This window comes from Herpailurus yagouaroundi, unplaced genomic scaffold (assembly GCF_014898765.1).
Source record: "Herpailurus yagouaroundi ecotype Mexico unplaced genomic scaffold, PumYag 29, whole genome shotgun sequence".
In the NCBI taxonomy this organism is placed as follows: Eukaryota; Metazoa; Chordata; class Mammalia; order Carnivora; family Felidae; genus Herpailurus; species Herpailurus yagouaroundi.
In genome coordinates this window covers 42,061,046-42,080,020 of record NW_024412377.1, presented here as the reverse complement: position 1 = coordinate 42,080,020, position 18,975 = coordinate 42,061,046, and the positions used below count along the sequence as shown (strand labels likewise).

Genomic DNA, 18,975 nt, shown 5'->3' with positions numbered 1-18,975 from the left:
TGTGTACCGCTCCTACGTAAAGGCACCTAGAACAGAAAAGTTTTTGTATGTAGTTTTAAGATGAGCTGTGATTTTCAAATAGATGAAAATATTCTGAGTCACCATTCTAATAAAGTAATTATTGGCCCAGTTCCACCCAATTTCCCAGTTTTGGGTGTGGTTTTTAAAAATCTTTTGTAACTTGGAATTGTAACATTCTTTTTTTGTTTCGATTTTTTTTTTTTAAAACAGGTTTCTAAGCATGAATCAAGGAACAGAAGAAGCAGAGCAGATGATCGGAGCAGCATTTGTTTCTCCCCAAATCTAGGAATTTTAGTTCATATGTACACTAGACAGTGGTTGTGAACAACCATTTACTTGGTGTAAAGAACTTAATTTCAGTATAAACTGGCTCTGGGCAGCATTGGTGATGCCGTGTCCTGAGTTGTAGCCGCTGTAATTGTGAATATTAACTGAGATAGTGAAACATGGTGTCCAGTTTTCTATTGCATTTTTTCAAGTGGAAAAGTTAACTCTAAATGGTTGACACACACAAATTGGTGGAGAAATTGTGCATATGCCAATTTTTGTTAAAATCTTTTATTTTGAACTATACTGCTTTGAGATCTCATTTCAGAAGAACGGCATGAACAGTCTTCAGCCACAGTTGTGATGGTTGTAAATGCTCACAATTGTGCGTTCTTAGGGTTTATCCACCCCTGGGGTTTGCAAGTTGTTCACTTAAAACATTCTTAAAATGGTTGGCTTCTTGTTTGCAAGCCAGCTTGATACGGTAGCAACCAAAGATTCCAGTGTTTGAGCATTCGGAAGACTGCCTGCTTACCTGTGCTAGAAATAACAGCATCTAAAGTGAAGACTTAAGAAAAACTTAGTGACTACTAGATTATCCTTAGGACTCTGCATTAACTCTATAATGTTCTTGGTATTAAAAAAAAAAAAAGCATATTTGTCACAGAAATTTAGTTAACATCTTACAACTGAACATGTATGTATGTTGCTTAGATAAATGTAATCACTGTAAACATCTATATGATCTGGGATTTTGTTTTTATTTTGAAATGGGAGCTTTTTTGTTTACAAGTTCATTAAAAACTAAAAACTGTTTCTGTAAGGAAATGAGATTTTTTTTAAACAACAAAAATGCCTTGCTGACTCACTATGAAATCAAAATCTCCCCAATTTTTTAATAGACTACTTCAAGCCATTTGTTACATACAGTTCCTTTGCGAATCATTTTAGATTTAGTGTTACAACTTTTCCTCAGATTTTTTTATTTAAAAAAAAAAAATTTTTTTTTTTTTTTGGTCTGAAGGGGAAAGGCATTCTTTATTTTTCCTTTTATAATGACTTACAGGCACAGTACCTAGTGCCGCAGTAGCCGGGACTCCGTGTTCTAACTCCTGCGGCCTCGCACTAACCGCTGGACTGATTGTGCATAAGAATGAAAGCGTTAAAGGGTTTAACTACCATTTTGTAGCTTTTCTTTAAATTCCTGGTTAATTTGGCTTTGAACAGATTGATTCTTAACTTTGGAGAGCATCCCGCCAGGTGGCCAGGTGGCCAGGTGAGGTTCCTATGATTCCTGACCCTCCCTAAGCCCCCATTCTTTCCCCTAAGTTCTCTGTGCGCTTCCTCTTAATCTTAAATGCGCTCTTCTCTTTCCTCTTTCTGACCCAGTAGAAAGAAAAATTTATTGACAGTAATTCTTTAAATAGCGTAATTTATTCATTTATAGCATGTCAGGATTAATTAAAAGAACCTTTGTCTGAAAATGCTGCCAGGAGCCTGTTGTAAATGTAGGTATTTTGTAAAATAACCTTGAAACTGTAAATTGACAGGTTTGTTCAGATTGTGTCAGGTTTAATTTGTTTTATTTTTTTTCTCTTTCTTTTTTAAATCTACTTTAGCAATAATTAATTCCATGATCACCACATTCTGCTACTATAGAATATATTAGCACCCTCCCACTGCAGAAATCTTAATGAGTGCGAACTTTTGGGGTAGGCAGCTTACTTGTTTCTTTTCTATCCACCCATGTGAGTTAAGGTATTTGTTTCTTGACTAATAAACCCTTTGATACTTTTAGCCAGAAATCAGTCTCATAAAGCTATTTTTGAGTATAGTTTGTGTAAAATAAAAATGTTTAGCTTTGGTAATAACTTTTCCGAGCTGAACTCCCTCTAGCAAGATATTTTTCAGTGCTTTTATTTACTATGCACTTAGACTATGCACTTTTTCTGAAATATTTTTGTAACACTTAACTTTTTTGTATTTTTGCCATTTGAAAAGGTTGTGGTGTAGTTGGTCTGTAATTAAGTTGCAGATTTCAAACTGCTGTTAGCTTTGTAAATCAAAATATAGGTGTTTCTGTCCTGGTATATCTTCATTCCATCTGCAGCTGGAGCTGGAATCCCATTGATCTTCTAGCTACCATTCATTTTCTTCACAGTTCACAAAAGAAGAATGTGAAATTCAGTGAATGCTGTTCCTAATCCTGTCGGGAGATGAATCTCATTTCACCAAAATTAAATTATGTTTTTCCACTAAAATGATGATACAAGTTGAAGACACATCACTCTGAAATTGGAAGACCTCACCACTTAAGGCTCCGCAGTGGCTTACTCAGCTGAACTCTAGGTTACTACTCTACTTTGTTCACCCATTGGGGGGTGCAGTTTTTTTTTAAATGTCGGGAGATGGCCATTCTAACTACTGTTGAATGTCTGTTTTGGGAAGGTATAACAAGAAAATAAAAAAGAATATATATGAAGGGAGAGACTGGTTATCTCCTCCCATACGGTTGTGCTCATGCTCCTATGGCCTACAAATGGAATTTGGGAGGTTTGCGTTTTCTATTATTTTCCATCAACAAATAGCAAGAGATTTTCCTATTTCTATTAGTGCTTGCAGTGCTATTAAAATGTTTCAAGCAGAGAATACTGTAATGGCTATAAACTGAATTCCATTATAATAAACATAGCAATCAAGATTTTAGAAACCAAGCCAGTAAGCTAGTTCTCCCTACCATTTGCTGAAATACAGAGAATGGGTTCTTCTGACTTGAGTAGAATGAACTGTAGGACTTCTAAGAAGGGTGCCCCTGGACTTTCTTCATCTCAGCTTCCGAAAATTCAGTGGTCTGACCAGGGCTCTTCTTGAGCCAGATGGATATGTAGCCATGTTTTACGTTTTCTTGTTAGTTTTTCAACGGACAAGCATGTGATCAAAATGTGAGTGGCTCTCTACGAGGTATATAGCAAAGCGTCATGAACAAAAATTTGTCTCAGATCTGCCGTCCCCTTTAAAGTGAGACCTTGTGAGGCTGTACCTTGACAGGGTTGTTTTCGTGCTCTTCTCATCTTTTAAAATGGCCAGAGATGGTGATGAATCAAGAGTAAGTTGATCTCATCGGTCTTTGAATCATCAAACAGTACCTTGTTGAAGTAAAATGACTTGATTTCTGAAATGACTTAGACCCGTTATGAGGACATAATGCAAAAGTAGTGAAAATGTTGAACAATAGGAGAGCTGTCAGACTAGCCGTCCACGGCCGCGGTCACGTTGTTGGTCAGATGGCATTGTGTCTGTTGCTTGAGGCTGTGGACCCACGGTGACTAGAAGTCCACAATGAGAAGGAAGATTCTCCTCCTCCTTGTGAGTTGGGAGAGCCCTCCTGGGACTTCACACTTCATTCTGTTGTTTGGTCTCTGCTATTTGTCAGCCTGGCATGGTGACTTGGTTCATTCTGCCTCTGCCTGTACCAGATCAGATCCCTTAAAGAAGTGTTTTTGGGGAACTGCTACCATTGGCTACTGTGTACACCCGTCTGGATCAAAATCGCGAAGAAATGTTTGTAATGGCGATTTGAAGTGCTGGGGCAGTGTTGAGTTCATTGGTGTCCGTACCACCGTAGACCTGAGCCACAGCACCTGACTCCCTAAAGAACTTGACTCCCTAAATAACTCCCTAAATGGGAAGAACAGTAAAGTGGAGGTGGAGAGAGTGTTGAAGTGGCCAGTAGATTAGATCAGTGTCCTTCATAGTGAGGAGGCCAAGCAGGACATGTAGGGGTTGTAGTGACTCATCTTGTGTTTAAATTCAGGATTTCTTATTCTACTTGGCCATTTGTCACTCCAGCCATGTTTGTTTTTATAGGTGAATATTTGGATACAGAAGGGTTTGAAAAAATGAACTCTTTTGGCATTGTAGCGCACATTCCAAGTCGATTTTAGACTGTCCGGGACTATGCAAGCTACAGGGAATTCAGAAGTGACCAAGACCATCCCCGCCCCCCCCCCCCCGCCTTGTTTTAAATGTTTATTTATTTTAGGGAGAGACAGACCGGGCAAGCAGGGGAGGGGCAGAGACAGGGGGAGACACAGAATCTGAAACATGCTCCAGGCTCCAAGTTGTCCGTGTGGAGCCTGATGTGGGGCTCAAACTCTGGACAGTGAGAACATGACCTGAACCGAAGTCGGACGCTTAACCGAGTGAGCTACGACTGAGCTACCCCGGTGCCCCAAGACCATCCCTTTTTAACAGCTCAGTATAAGAGAAGAAATAGCAATTTTGTATCACTGTAACCATTGCTAAAGAGTAAGCATTTGGGTGTTATGAGAGCACCTAATAGAGACATCGAACTGTCTCAGGGTTTTAAGGCGTTTAGCAAAGAAATGTAGACAAATGGAGCAGCACATGAGAAATCTGAAATAAAGATGGGACTAATTATGGAAGGTAGTAAGTAGCTGCAGGACCATTAAAGGTACGGATAAAATTCAGGTGCCCTTTGGAAGGATCACAAAGTATGGGCGGCCCATTGAAGCTGTTGTAGGGAGACCAGGGCCATTCCAAGAAAGCAAAAAAGTGTGGAAAACTTGTGACTGAGGCTCCCAACTGAAGAGACCTTTACAGTTCTACATTTTAGCATAGACCCAAAAGCTGTGGAAAGGATTAGATCATCCAGTGGCAGTGGGAAAAGGACTGTGGAATCTGCAGAGTATGCCCTATTTGTCAAAATCCTGAAAAATACTGAAGCATCTTATTTACTGAAGGAGACATTTTAGAGGAATTTATGGTTCAGGTCCAAATCTCAGTCTTCCAGCATGGTATCTTATTTGGAAGAAGTGGGGAGAGATTCCATATTAGGATGAAATTTAACAGCTGTATGAAACTACTTTCATTTATTAACCCTCAAAAATCCCTTGGCCTATAGCAAAATTTAGGTGTTTATATATACGTTTCTTTGATGCCATTAAAGATGTTCATACAGGGCCGCTTGGGCGGGTCAGGTCAGTTGGTAGAACGTGAAGCTCTTGATCTTGGGGTTGTGAAGTTAAGTCCCATGCTGGACATAAAACTTGTTTTTGTTTTTTGATGTTTATTTTTGAGAAAGAGCACCAGCAGGGCAAGTGCAGAGAGGGGGACAGGATCTGAAGTGGCCTGTCTGCTGACAACAGAGGGCCCGAAGCAGGCTCGAACTCACAAACTGTGAGTTAATTGACCTGAAGTCAGATGCTCAACCTACTGAGCCACCCACGTGCCCCCCCCTTGCATAGTTTACTTCTTTAAAAAATCTGTTACATAGACGGTTTTAGCTTTATTCTTAAGATAAAAAATTTATCCCCCTTTTCATCGATGACACAGTGACTTGTGCATGTTTATCTACTAAATCTAGTTCAAACTTTAACAAGGCCAGAGCTAGGTCATCTCTGAACTGAGCCGATACCTGTGGAAATAACGTCCTTCAGTCTGCAAGGTGCTTCTTACGCTTTGTTCTTTTGATATTTAAGGAGTGTCTGGCGGGCTGAGTCAGTGGAACATGTCAGTCTTGATCTCAGGGTCATGAGTTGGAGTCCCACATCAGGCATAGAGTTAGTTCACCTTAAATTACAGGAATGGTACAATGATTCTTCCTTATGCTCAGGAGATTCAACAGTTGTTTACATTTTGCCCATTCAATCTGTTTGCACATCTATTTATCTTTTCATCTTTATTTTTGAGAGAGCGAGCAAGCATGAGCGGGGGAGGGGCAGAGAACCCAATGCGGGACTCAAATCCACAAACTGCAAGATCATGACCTGAGTTGAAGTCGGGCGCTCAACTGACCGAGCCACCCAGGTGCCCCTGCACATCGCTCTTTAAACATACACTTTTTAACCATTTGAGAGTAGGTTACGGAAGTATTTTAATTTTTCTGAGAACAAAGATAAACTATTAATCATGGTACAGTTAATCAAAATCAGAACATTTTAAGATTGACCCAGTTTTCTAGTCCAATTCTGTCTGTAGTCCCAGTGTCTTTCATAACCCTTCTTTCAAATTGTCCAGGACAATTTGTGTTGTCCAACAAAAGAGCCATTTACCGTACTTATGTTTTTAAGTTTGGAACAGTTCCTCACCCTTCCTCTTTCATGACCTTAATGTTGTGTGTGTGTTTGTGTGCGCTTATGTGCATGTGTATGGCTTCATTTTCCAGCTGTGTTCGCTGAGGGTCTGGAACTCATGCTACTAAGGTAGTGAGCACACCGGGCGCCCAGGTCTTGATTTCTAAATACTAAGGAACCACGGCTTCTTGGAGAAGTGTCTGACTTCAGGGCTGGGGGTAGAGAAAATAAATACAAGGTGAACCTGGAATATTCTTGTGCCAGAAAGAAAGGAAATCACAAAAAAATGATGAGTACATGTCAGGACACTGGAGCCACTTGAAAGGTTCTTATTGGCCAAAAGTGTATCAGTTATATGAAAATGCTGATGACAATGTAACTTAAATACCCATGGTTTCCATATTTGTATAAAAGGAGGAGAAAGGAAAGCTCTTAAAAGAATGCTGATAAGAGTAATGTTGCATTTGAAAAGTCAACATTTTACTAAAGGGAGCAAGTGCAAGTTTGATAAGCGCGAACATTTACGTTGTCAAAAGTATTACTTACCAAGTAGAAATACGCGTTACTTGCCAAGGAGCATTCTAAAAAATACCTGGCCCGGATCCTCCATTGGAAAGGTGGTGCGATCATCTCTAGTTTAAAGACAAATTCTAGGTTTCATAGCGTATCTTGCAGAATTAGAATTTGAATCCATCTAGAACTTAACAGCTGTCCAACAGACATCATGTCAGTCCTTAATCATGACAGTTACTGTTGTTCCTGATAGAAAAGAATTTAGAAAGGTGGGACTACCCAAGATGTGACAGCTGTTAGGTTTTATAAAGCCAAGACCTAAACCTGGTTTCCTTTAGCTTTTATATGGTTAGACCTGGTGCCCTTTTAAAATTTTATCACCATTTGAAACCCAGAGGTTAGTAATATTAACCATTTATTGAATGCTGTATGCCAGGCACCTTTCTGATACTAATTTGCCTGATTGTCACAGCTTCCCATGAGGTAAGTCCTGTCTCCTGTTTACTTTTGGAGATCCTGAGGCACAGGGCTGCAGGAGGTACTTTATGTTCTCATAGTTTCTCAGGAACTTCGCTTTCCTCCTTTAATTTCCATAGTCAATGTATCTTTTTTTTTTTAATGTATGTTTATTTTTGAGAGAAAAAGACCGTGCAAGTGGAGTAGGGGCAGAGAGAGAGAGAGGGAGACACAGAATCCGAAGCAGGCTCCAGGCTCCAAGCCGTCAGCACAGAGCGCGACACGGAGCACGAACTCATGAGCCACAAGATCGTGACCTGAGCCGAAGTTGGACACTTAACCAACTGAGCCACCCAGGTTCCCCTAGTCTATGTATCTTTAAATGCATATCGAATAGGATGGCAGTCTAAGAGTTTCAAAGTGCAAAACAATGCCATAAAAGGTTCCTCATAAACACAGCTCAATTTTGGCTGTTCGTATACTTGAGTCCCGCATTTAGGACCAAATTCTACATCTTGGTGTTTCTGTTTTTGTTTTTAGTCTCTTGGAAGATGATTGAAATGAAGCCCCAAAAGGGCCTCCTGGGTGGCTCAACACGGGTGGCTCAGTCGGTTGAGCTCAGAGCCTGGAGCCTGCTTCAGATTCTGTGTCTCCCTCTCTCTCTGCGCCTCCCCACTCATGCTCTGTCTCTCTGCCAAAAATAAAACATTGAAAAAATTAAAAAAAAAAAAAATGAAGCCCCAAAAGACGTACAGATGTATTGAAATTACCACAACCAAGACTAGAACTCACACCAAGACATTCTTTTCCTAGTGTTACTTGCTGTTAAGCCAGAGGAATTCTTCTATATAATGCATTTATCAGCCAACTTTTACCTGGTTACCACCAAGTACCCATCTGTGTGCTAATAAAAGAAAATGTCAGCCAATTTTGCTATTAACCAGTCTTACTAGAAATTGAAATCAGTTTTTTGAAATCAGAATGATGAAGTACTAGTGTTGTAAGATAAGTTATTCATACCTAATCCAAGAATGGGATGCATTGATAAAATCGCATTCTGTTCGATGGTTGGTCAAGGTATTTTTCCTTAGGGGGAATGTTTCATTTACGGTTTTGGAGCATATTCATGTGGCCAGGTTTGTGTAGGTTATTCTAATATGCTAGTACATTCACTGAAGGGGTTTTCTTCCCCCTGCCCTGTACTGTAGTACCAAGCCCGAGAGTGACATTTATATAAGGAGTATAATGTGTTAGGTAGAAAAAAATGTAGTCCATTCTCAACATGACCATATTAAGGCTGCAATGTTACTGATTCAGGGAAGTAAATAGTTTGAATAACCATTGGAAACAATTTCTGGGGGGTGTCAGGCAGCACACTTTGGTTTTCTGCCAGTGGACAGTTAACACAAATCGTGGTGATAAAGTGTTGCATTAGATATTTAGGTTTGGAAAAGGGGAGGTGGGTATTTTTAGAAGCTGCTCTCAACAGTTGCTAAGTAAATATTTTTTATTAATTGCAAAGCTGGTTTGCACTGTGGTAACATTGCAACTCCATTAAGAGTATAACGTTTTAGTCTAGATTTAGAAACACAGTAAAACTAATTAGCCTCTAGATTGTGTGTGTGTGTGAGAAAAAGGGCGAATAAAGACACCAAAATTATGAAAATGTTCTTGACCGCCCTAACCCCTGCAAAATGAAGAATGTGTAAGTTACTGCTTCTCTGCCTTGAATTTCATATGACAAGCATGCATGATTTTTTTTAAGCCTGTGTACAAAAAGTGCAAGTTCAGTAGTTAGAATAGATTATAGCTAAGTCGATTAGTAGCTAAAGAGCATTTACTGAGTCTCTTAAGTGCTAGGCCCTGTGCTACTCCCTGGGAATTCAGGAGTGACCGTACGAGACTATGCAATGTGGAATGTTACCAGAATGGGTGCAATACTAGTGAAGCAGACAGAGGTCAGAGGAGATAACCTCTGAATTGCCTATTGAAGGAAGAGTAAGATTTCACCGAGCAGAGGAGACTCCTCACCTTGATGCTAATCCTGGAAGAATGGTAGCAGATCACACCCATGTGAAGAATTTAATCGGGCAGAATACCCACTCCTTCAGCCTAGAGCCAGATGAGTGCTTCAGGCAGTGAATGCTGGAGGTTCACACCTCTTATAATGAGATTATGTGAGTAATATGTAAGCCATACGGAAGTTTTTACAAAAAGCTGAAGTAATTTGGAAGTAAAGACAGTTTAGTTGGAATACAAGCCCTAGGATTTCAGTCTAGGAAGAGATCTGAGAACGGTCATGAGATAAAATGACGACTGGTGGGGGGGGGGGGAAGATGGTAAGGTGTGACAAAATCCAAGCAGCCAGCCTAAACTAATGAAACGTATTGGACCTTTGGTGGGGCTGGGTGGTGGCAGAGGTGCTTTTCAGAGCAGACAGCAGAATGTCCTCATCTCGCACCAATTCCAACCCTTTGTAGTCCACAGATTGCTAACAGTTGCATCAATAACCTCATAAATTAGGTACGGTAGTTAGGAGTCCTTGGATTCTATTACATATATCAAGGCAAGTCTTTTGTTGGTTTTAAGGCTGATGATGTGCCCCTATGGGATAAATGTGTTCAATGTCTTTTTAAATGGCTCTTGTCAATCTTCATTCTATCTTTAGATAAAAATATCCTAATAATTGAACATCAGGAAGGACAATATCATACATTAATTTTACTCCGGGTGTGTATTGTCACCCAGGAGACTATTAAGCCTCATTGGGGGTTTTTGCTGCTTGCAGAATCTGGAGGTGCCCAGTGCTCTGCTTTTTTGTCTTTGAATTCTATATATGGCACGTTAGCAGGCTAAGATGGATAAGCACGAGAACAGCATTACGTGAAAGTAAACAATAAGATCATTGAAACTTGAAGCTGTGGTCTCCCTTTGGAATAATAGCCTGCTCAAGGTCACAGAGCTGATGAGCGGCAGATCTAGGAAAGAATCCAGCTGGAGCCCTTTGCCACTAAACTGCTACTCTAGGCACAGGGCAATGATTCTAAGTACAGTTCCAGCACCAATAGCCTGGGAACTTGTTAGAGATACAAACTCACGCCCTGCTCCAGACCTACTGAATTGAACTCAGGATGGAGCCCAGCAATCTGTGTGTTAGCACCCCTCAAATACTGCTCATGCTCGCTAAAGTTTGAGCAACACTGGCAAAAGAGAATGAGGCCAAAAGTAGTTGGTAAGTAGAAATTAGCTATAGTGGGAAACGGGGAAAACCTTGCATCTGGGGCTTTCCTCCCACACCCACACCATTCCCATCACCACCACCCCCATTGGTTTTTTAGCATATAGTGGTTCCAGATTGCAAAACTCCTGTTTCTTTGTCCTAGTTTGTAATCCTTGGAACTTGAGTTAAAATTAAATGATTGACATACAATCCCTTTAAGTTGCAAACTTTTGTTTTTATTTTTTTAAAGCTTATTTATTTAGTTTGACAGAGACCGGGGGTGAGTAGGGGAGGGGCATAGAGAATCCCAAGGACACTGTCAACACAGACGCCCATGCGGGGCTCAAAGTCATGAAATAGATCGTGACCTGAGCCGAAACCGAGTCTGACGCTTAACCGACTGAAGCCACCCAGGCACCCCTAAGTTGCTAGCTCTAAAAAAAATGTAAATTTAGGGGGGGAAACCCGATTTGTACATCTTAACAGGACTCCGTTTTCAATCAAAACCACTTTTCTAGGAGCCCTGTGAAACCCCACATTTTGAATAATTTATGCTTAGGGTCAGACGTGCCCCCAAGCCAGAGATGTAGATTTGGAAGCTGTCACCATAGGAGTGATAGTTGAAATCCCAGGACGAGGGGAGTTTTTCCAGACTGCATTTCCAGCTGGATGTGAAGAAGGTTGAACACAGAACCCCGGGACATACAAGGGCAAAGCAAAATGAACCAGCGAAGAAGATTGGGAATTGTCACAAAGGACGTCCGGGAACTTAGCAGTGCCATATGGAGAGGTCGAGAAGGAAGCTGAGTGGTTGATGAGTCAAGACGCTTCATGCTAGTTGCTGCAATGGCCAAACTTGAGACTAATGGCTTTATGCAACATGTATTTCTCGCTAGTGTGAGGGATTAGCCTTCCACCTCGGCCTTCCAGGCTGATGCTGCAGGGAAATGTATCAACAATGAACTGCCTGAGCGGGACAAACGTATCACTTTTTTTTTTTTTTTTTTTTTTAATAAATAAACCGTCGGTCAGAAGCAGTCAGGCCCATTCTATCTGCAAAGGAGGCTCACCGACGTGGGAGAGAGGATAGCTATTTAGGTACCTAGTTTTCTTGGTCACGGCCTGTTGGCAAGTGCTGCTGTACAGGAAGCTGGATGTCAGAAAACTGCCCCTGGCTGTTTGTACCCTCACGTATCCAGGCTAGGTTTTCCAGGAAGGCAAAGCCTGGAGCCAGTAAACTCCCATGGCCCTCTGGCACAGTCTCCTGGCCTCTCTTCCAGGGCTTGTCACATAGGAAAACAAGCCACGCAGTCGCTGTTGCTAGGAAACCCGTAAACACGGCAAGAAATAATCTGCCTATCTGCCGAGGCCTTAGCGTTGCCACTCGCCAGTCGATGCCCCACAGCTGCTTGACCTTCGAGGGGGGCTATATCTGTGTTGGCATAGGAATAAGGAAGAGAAGAGTGTGTGTCTCTCCTGCTGGGAGCAGAGTTTCTTTACAAGCAGAAGGCATAATTATTTTTGTCCTTTGTACACGGGAGCCTAACACAGGAAGGTGACCGGTTAAACTGCCATTAGAATCCGAATCCAGGATAGCGTTCGCTTTCTTTCAGCAGTGGTTCGCGTGCTGTCGATTGATCGGACGTCTGTTGCCAGGGCCACGTCTATCTTGAACCTATGCAAATAAATAAATAAAATAATAAATACGTTTTGGGGTCTATGTGCTGATTTTACACGTATTTTTTAAGTAAGCTTTACGCCCAGCCTGGGGCTTGAGCCCCACACCTAGAGATCAAGAGTCACATGCTCCACCAAAGGAGCCAGCCGGGTGCCCTGTCTACCTGCTGATTTTGGATTCAAAATGTGTGTTTGTTTGTTTTTTTACAGGGGGTGGGGGCAGAGGGAGAGAGAAAGCGAGTCTTAAGCAGGCTGCACGCCCAGTGCGGACTCGATCCCATGACTGAGAGAACATGAGTCAGACGCTCAACAGACTGAGGCACCCAGGCGCCCCTAGATTCAGAGCTTTTAAATGGCTCCTCCATCAAATGTTACTGCCCCCTAAAGAGATCAGCAAAAGCTCCCCAGTTTCAGCTTTTTGAAAACAGAATTGTAATCCTCTCCTTACCGCTTCAGATCCTCTGTCCCCCCCCCTCCCCGCCCCTCTCCTGCTCACACTCTCTCTCTCTCAAACATAAAAATAAACATTAAAAAAACAACGTGCTTTCAAAAGGTCAGTGTTGCAGGTCTACCTAAATCTGACCATTTTAATTCTTCTTCTTCCTCCGTGCTGACCCTTCAAAAAGACTGAAGCGGAAGGACTTTCTTACACTTCCCTGGTGCCTAAGAACCTGCCATCCCTTCTGCTTCCTAAAAACCCATGGAAGCTGACTTGAACACGTATTTGAATCTGTTTACTAGCTGGCTCTAGAGCCCACGCTTGAGGTGGCTAGTTACGCTGGTTATGCTGTGTACCCCGGGATTTGAGATCCATGCGTTACAACGGCCACCCAAGTATCAGAGTTGACTCACCATGTCTCCCAATGAATCTATTTTGCTTCCCCAAACCTGCTTGTCCTCCTATAGTTGATTCTCTCTTGGGGAATGGAAGGCAACTGTAAGCAGAACACCTGAGAGCCTCCTTGGCTCTCTTATCAAGCCCAATTACTCACTGTCCTCACTGGTTTTGCCTACACTGGGCCTTTGTCACCTCTTATCCGAACTCCTGCCTTACACTCTGCTCTAGTCTCCTTGACTTGGGTCTAACCTCTCCAATCCATTCTCCACATCATTCTTCCTGAATGTGCCACACCCTTTTCCCCCTCCTTTCAAGACGCTGACCGAGCTCCAGGATCTGTCTCCTGCTTCCCAACCTAACCCAGCTAATCTCTTGACTTCGATCCCGGCCCCAATCTCCTTCCCAACCCTCTACCCTCCAGATATGAACGCATTTCCCAGGACACATTATCCCATCGTGTTTCCATGTACTTTCCCTGTGCTTACAGATGACTTCCACTTTCCCCTCCAGTCTGCCGGCTAATTCAATTCGAGTACTTCTAGAAAGTTTCACCAATTCCAGCAGAAAGGTTGACCATTCCCTCCTCGGTGCCCTCACTGCAGCACTTTCCTAACTGTGTTTGCTGTTGTATTTCTGCAATTATTCAGACACACATTTCCCCTTTTTCTTTCTTTCTTTCTTTCTTTCTTTCTTTCTTTCTTTTCTTTCTTTCTTTCTTTTCTTTCTTTCTTTCTTTCTTTCTTTCTTTCTTTTCTTTCTTTCTTTCTTTCTTTCTTTCTTCTTTCTTTTTTCTTTCCTTTTCTTCCTTCCTCTTTCTGCCTATGTGTATTTATTTTGGGGAGAGAGGCAGAGAGAGAAGGAGACACAGAATCCCAAGCAGACTTCCTGCTGTCAGCACAGAGCCCAATGTGGAGCTCAAACTCACAAACTGAGATCATGACCTGAGCTGAAACCAAAAGTCTGAGCCACCCAGGTGCCCCACTTTCTTTTCTTTCCTTTCCTTTTCTTTTCTTTTCTTTTCTTTTCTTTTTTCTTTTCTTTTCTTTCCTTTTCTTTTCTTTTCTTTTTTCTTTTCTTTTCTTTCCTTTCCTTTCCTTTCTTTTTCTTTTTCTTTTCTTTTCTTTTCTTTCTTTCTTTCTTTCTTTCTTTTTTTTTTTTTAAGTAATCTGTATGCCCAGCCTGGGGCTTAAACTCACAGCCCCCTGTAGGTAAGTTTCTTGTGAAAAGTGGAGTGTGGATGGTCACCTTGGCTGTCACTGCTGATTTAGACTTTTATCTTCATACTCTTTTGCTCCCATGTCTGCTAAAAGACGTTTGAAAAGTGGTGCACCACCCTCAGGTATATATTAATGTATACTTGTAAGCGGACATCAATTTTTTTTCCCTTTTTTCCCCCTATAACCTTAAGTAGTTGCAAAGGGTATGCTTGGAAGGTGTTGGCAGGGTGCAGCACATTGGCTCCTCTTTTCTGAACACCATTAGAATCCAGTTTTGAAATTTTGATCTTCACCTATATCCCCAAAGGCGGTCAATAAAAGGCATCTACAGCCTGGCCTCTTTCCAAGCAGCTCTGTTGGGTTGGGGCACTTGTTGAGGAACTACAGACGCACCTTTTGGGGGCAGCCCTGCCCACCTTCATCCTCTGAAAAAAGTTCCCGGACACGTTCCGGCCAGAACGTTTACATCATTCTTTTCTCTCCCTCCAACTCCTCTTTTTCCATTTCACCTTCATCACAGAACTTTATGATACACGCTCTTCATTTTTATGCCCTACTGTCTTTTCATGGTCGACCTATTGCGCTTTTTTTGAAACAAAAATATGCACTTAAATTCCAATTTTGATGTCTTTTAAGTAAGCTCTAAGCCCCACATGGGGCTCAAACTCACGACCCCGAGATCAAGAGCTGTAAGTTGCACTGACGGAGGCCCACCAGGTGCCTCCTCCAATTTTATTTTATTTAAAAAAAAAAATTTTTTTTAACATTTATTTATTTTTGAGACAGAGAGCATGAACAGGGGAGGGTCAGAGGAAGAGGGAGACATAGAATCTGAAACAGGCTCCAGGCTCTGAGCTGTCAGCACAGAGCCCGACGTGGGGCTCGAACCCACAGACCGTGAGATCATGACCTGAGCCAAAGTCGGACGCTTAACCGACTGAGCCACCCAGGCGCCCCTCCAATTTTAATTTGCAATTTCTTGTGACTATAAACCTTGACGTGTCATTTCCTCTGGCTAGAGATGCCATTGCGGTTATGATACTTCCTTGATCAGAGCCACCCACGTGCATTAGATATTTGGGTAGCGATTTGAATATGGAGCGTTGAATTTTGTTTAATGAGATGGATTTTTTACAATGCATACTCGCATATATATACATTGATCAACGCTATTTGTTCCCGGGCTGAGATAGGCGTCGCCACCAGCCCTGCCCCCTGCTTTTCACTTTCATCCACGTCTGAGTTTTGAAGCCTTTTGCTCACACAATTATATGGGACTGGAAGGGGTTTGGTTATTACAGTACCACTCGCTTCTTTGAATTCTTTCCAAGATACATGCCAAGAATTACTCGGGGAGCTTTTGTAAAAAATTAACGAGCAGGGGCACCTGGGTGGCGCAGTCGGTTAAGCGTCCGACTTCAGCCAGGTCGCGATCTCGCGGTCCGTGAGTTCGAGCCCCGCGTCAGGCTCTGGGCTGATGGCTCAGAGCCTGGAGTCTGTTTCCGATTCTATGTCTCCCTCTCTCTCTGCCCCTCCCCCGTTCATGCTCTGTCTCTCTCTGTCCCAAAAATAAATAAACGTTGAAAAAAAAAATTAAAAAAAAAATTAACGAACAATTCCATTAGACCTTCCTTCAGTGCTGTGCCATGGAAGCCTCTCTTTGCTAAGGCTGTTTCCCTGAAGGAGCTTCCAGAACGAGGTAGAGCGGTTTACAGTATGACCCCTGGTTGGAGGCCCATGAGAACAGAAGCCGACTTCTGTGGGCTCCGAGGCCCTCAGGAAGCCTCCAGTCATTCTCTGCCAGCTTGGGCCTATCCCTTTCCCTCTCCGGGTTGGAATCTCTGGGTCTGGTGCCGGCTGGAGAGTCTCTCGAGCTGAAAATCGGGATTGTTCTCTGCCTCCCACTCCGTCAACTCCTCTCCTTGAGCTGTCTGTCTCCGCAGGACAAAGACTCACCCTGTGTCATCAGCCAATCAATCCAATGATCTAAAATGATGTTTTTGGGCCATTTACAATCAGCTCTTATACAACGTAGGGAACGAGCAGGCTCTGCCCAGTTCACTAAACCACTCTAGAAAATTGTGTGCCACTGGCCCCAACTCGCCTCCGTTAGCATTTTAGTTCAGGGCATCAACTTTGCTTTCGGACCTGGGCCTGCTTGGATCCTTGCCTCTTTCTGACCACATTAATTATCTCAGGTTTCACCAGGACCCTCTCCTCGGCTTGCTCCCGTTTCTAACGAGGATGGACTCGCCACCTCAGGGCCGTGTAGATCGGTGACTTCTTGCATCGTTAGCCTTTCCTCTGAAACGGAAACAGAATCCTCTCTGCTCCTGGAAGGCAGCTTGATGCCTTGGAAATAGCACGGAAGCTGGTGGCGACAGACGCCAAGTTCACTAGGCTTCGCTCTGTCACCGACAGCGAGCCAGGTTAGCTCTGTTCTCTACCAGGGACACGCAGTCCTGCATCTAAACGACTGGATACGAATGTTTTCTCGGTCGTGTCCTCCTACCCAGGATCACGGGGAATTCAATAGAAGCTTTCTGTCTAGATAGTGCCAAACATACAGTCAGCTGTTGACGAACCCGTTAGTGGCCATTGTGAATATCCGAGAGGAAGCTACTCCCCAGAATCCGAGGCCTGTCTCGGGAGGAAATCTTTCTTGTGATCTCAGGGCACATGGTGGATCCGGGAGATTCCGACGGAGGAAGGCAGAACGCTAGGCGGTGAGCAGATCTGGAGGTCTGAAGCGTTGTCTCCTTAAGCGCCCCCCCATCCCCGTCCAGGCAGGAAGAGCCAGGGCCTTCCTGGGGCCTGGGCGGGCAGGGGGAGGGGGGGGAAGGGCCGTTCTGCCGGCTCGCAGCCACCCAGCTGCTTTCCACAGCTCTTCTCAAGGCGAGTGGGGCACCGCCCAGGCTGTGGGTGAGTCATGGTAGCTGCCTGTCTGGGCAGGAGTTGGCCCTACCTGCCTCGAGGACGGAGTGCTGGGGCACCTGGGAGGGCCAGCCCTGGCCTGTGGCGGCCGCCGGGAGGAGCCGGCTCCCCCAGCCCCGAGCTGGACAAGAGGAAAGGCCCCCGGGGGAGCAAGGAAAGAGCCTGCACCAGGCAGCCGCGGCCCACAGCCGGGAGGAGGCCCAGGCCACGCCGGCAGATAGCCATGGTCCTCGGGGAGGCCGGGCGGGGGACAGGAGTCTCAGAGGATCCGGGTGTGGCTTCCGGGCCGCTCACCAGCTCTGTGACTCCAGGCCCATGACTCCCCTCAACTCCAGAGGAGGCGAGGGTGCCCGCCCCGCAGGGCTTTCGGGAAACCTCAACGTTTCCTAAAACAAAGGTCCATATGAAGGACTCAGCAGAGGCCTAGCTGACGGAGGTGAGGGCACCTTAGGAGGTGAGGGCACTCTAGCCAGAGCCAAAAGGAGGGTCTGGGGCTAGAAAGTGAGGTCCTTCTGAGGACTGAGGTGGCTGCTGAGTAGTCAGTGCGGGCAGGAGAAGGGAGCGGCAAGGGGGGAGGTGCCTCGACTGTGGGGGTCACGAAGACCAGATTATGGAGGCAGGCTTTGGCTCCAGAAGTCACGGGGAGCCTGTGACTGTGTCTGCGGGAGGAGGGGTGACTTCAGCTCTCTGGAATGCAGAGCTATACCGTGTCTTCCAGCGTAAGGCCTGGCACGTTTCCTCGGTGAGGTGACATAGGCAACAAGGACAAGGCGAAACGTCAGCCTCCCTGGGACACGCTTGTGCTTCACCCTGAGAGAATTCAGGAGCCAGGGAGTGACCCGAGGCAGAGCTCCAGGAGCCCCCTGATCTGAGCTCCTCGAGGCCCAGGCCCCCGTGTAGAGAGAAGTCAGGGTGCAGCACTCGCTCTGGCTCCCGTTGTAGAATGAAAGAAAAATCAGGAGGTCAGTCGTTGGAACGTGTGACTCTTGATCTTCGGGGTGTGGGTTGGAGCCCCAGCTTGAGTGTAGAGATTACTTAAATATAAAATTTTAAACGAAAACCAGGAGCCCCTGGGCCAGCCCCTTATTTCACAGGGAGGAGAAGAGCCCAGAGCTGGAGTTCCATGTGCACAAGCCACACGGCAGGTGGTGAGAGAGCAGACCTACGGATGTGGGGCTCCTCCTTTCACTCCGTCCCTTCCCCTGAAGAAAGGGCCTTGTGGCAGGGAGGGACACCTCGGTCGTGCCCCAACAGGGCCCTGTGCACCTCCCCCAGGCCCAAGATGTGGGCTCTCACGTCAGGGAGAGGAGATGAGGTCAGCAGTTCTGGGAGCGCGAGAGGAGGCACCGCCCTGCCTGGGATGATCCGGTCTCTGCCTCACCTCTCCCTCCCTGGCTCCGGGCAGGAGTTTCTAATGAGCCGGGCTGGGCAGGCTTCGCCTCCTTGGAAAGCCTCCAGAGGCATTGCAAGGAAGCAGTCCCTGTCTGCAGCTGCATTCTCCAAAGGCCCTGCGCGCCCTGTCCAGAGGGGCTGGGGGCTGCGCCTCCCCCTCTCCCAGGGCACCGGGCCCCTTCCCCTTCTCTCCAGCGCAGAGGTGCTCAGGTGGGAGAGCAGAGGCGCAGTGCCCTGAGTGAGCTACGGGACTTGCTGAGTCATCCTTCACAAATATGCAGCCAGGTCCCAAACTCCTCCTCTTGTCCAGTAACGCCCAGGTCTGAACAAGTTCTGACTCTCATT

At 44.8% G+C, this 18,975-nt stretch overlaps 1 protein-coding gene across 3 annotated transcripts in view; it reads left to right on the top strand.

Annotated features, from left to right (window-relative positions):
- The window catches only part of CSNK1A1 (casein kinase 1 alpha 1), a 47,618-nt gene extending 44,687 nt beyond the window's left edge, over positions 1-2,931 (top strand). For all 3 annotated transcript variants that reach the window (XM_040497369.1, XM_040497349.1, XM_040497379.1), the window contains one exon: positions 232-2,931. In XM_040497369.1, coding sequence (XP_040353303.1) covers positions 232-239 — 8 coding nt within the window. In that variant the 3' untranslated portion in view covers positions 240-2,931. The remainder of the gene's footprint in view (positions 1-231) is intronic.
- The last annotated feature ends 16,044 nt before the right edge of the window (positions 2,932-18,975 follow it).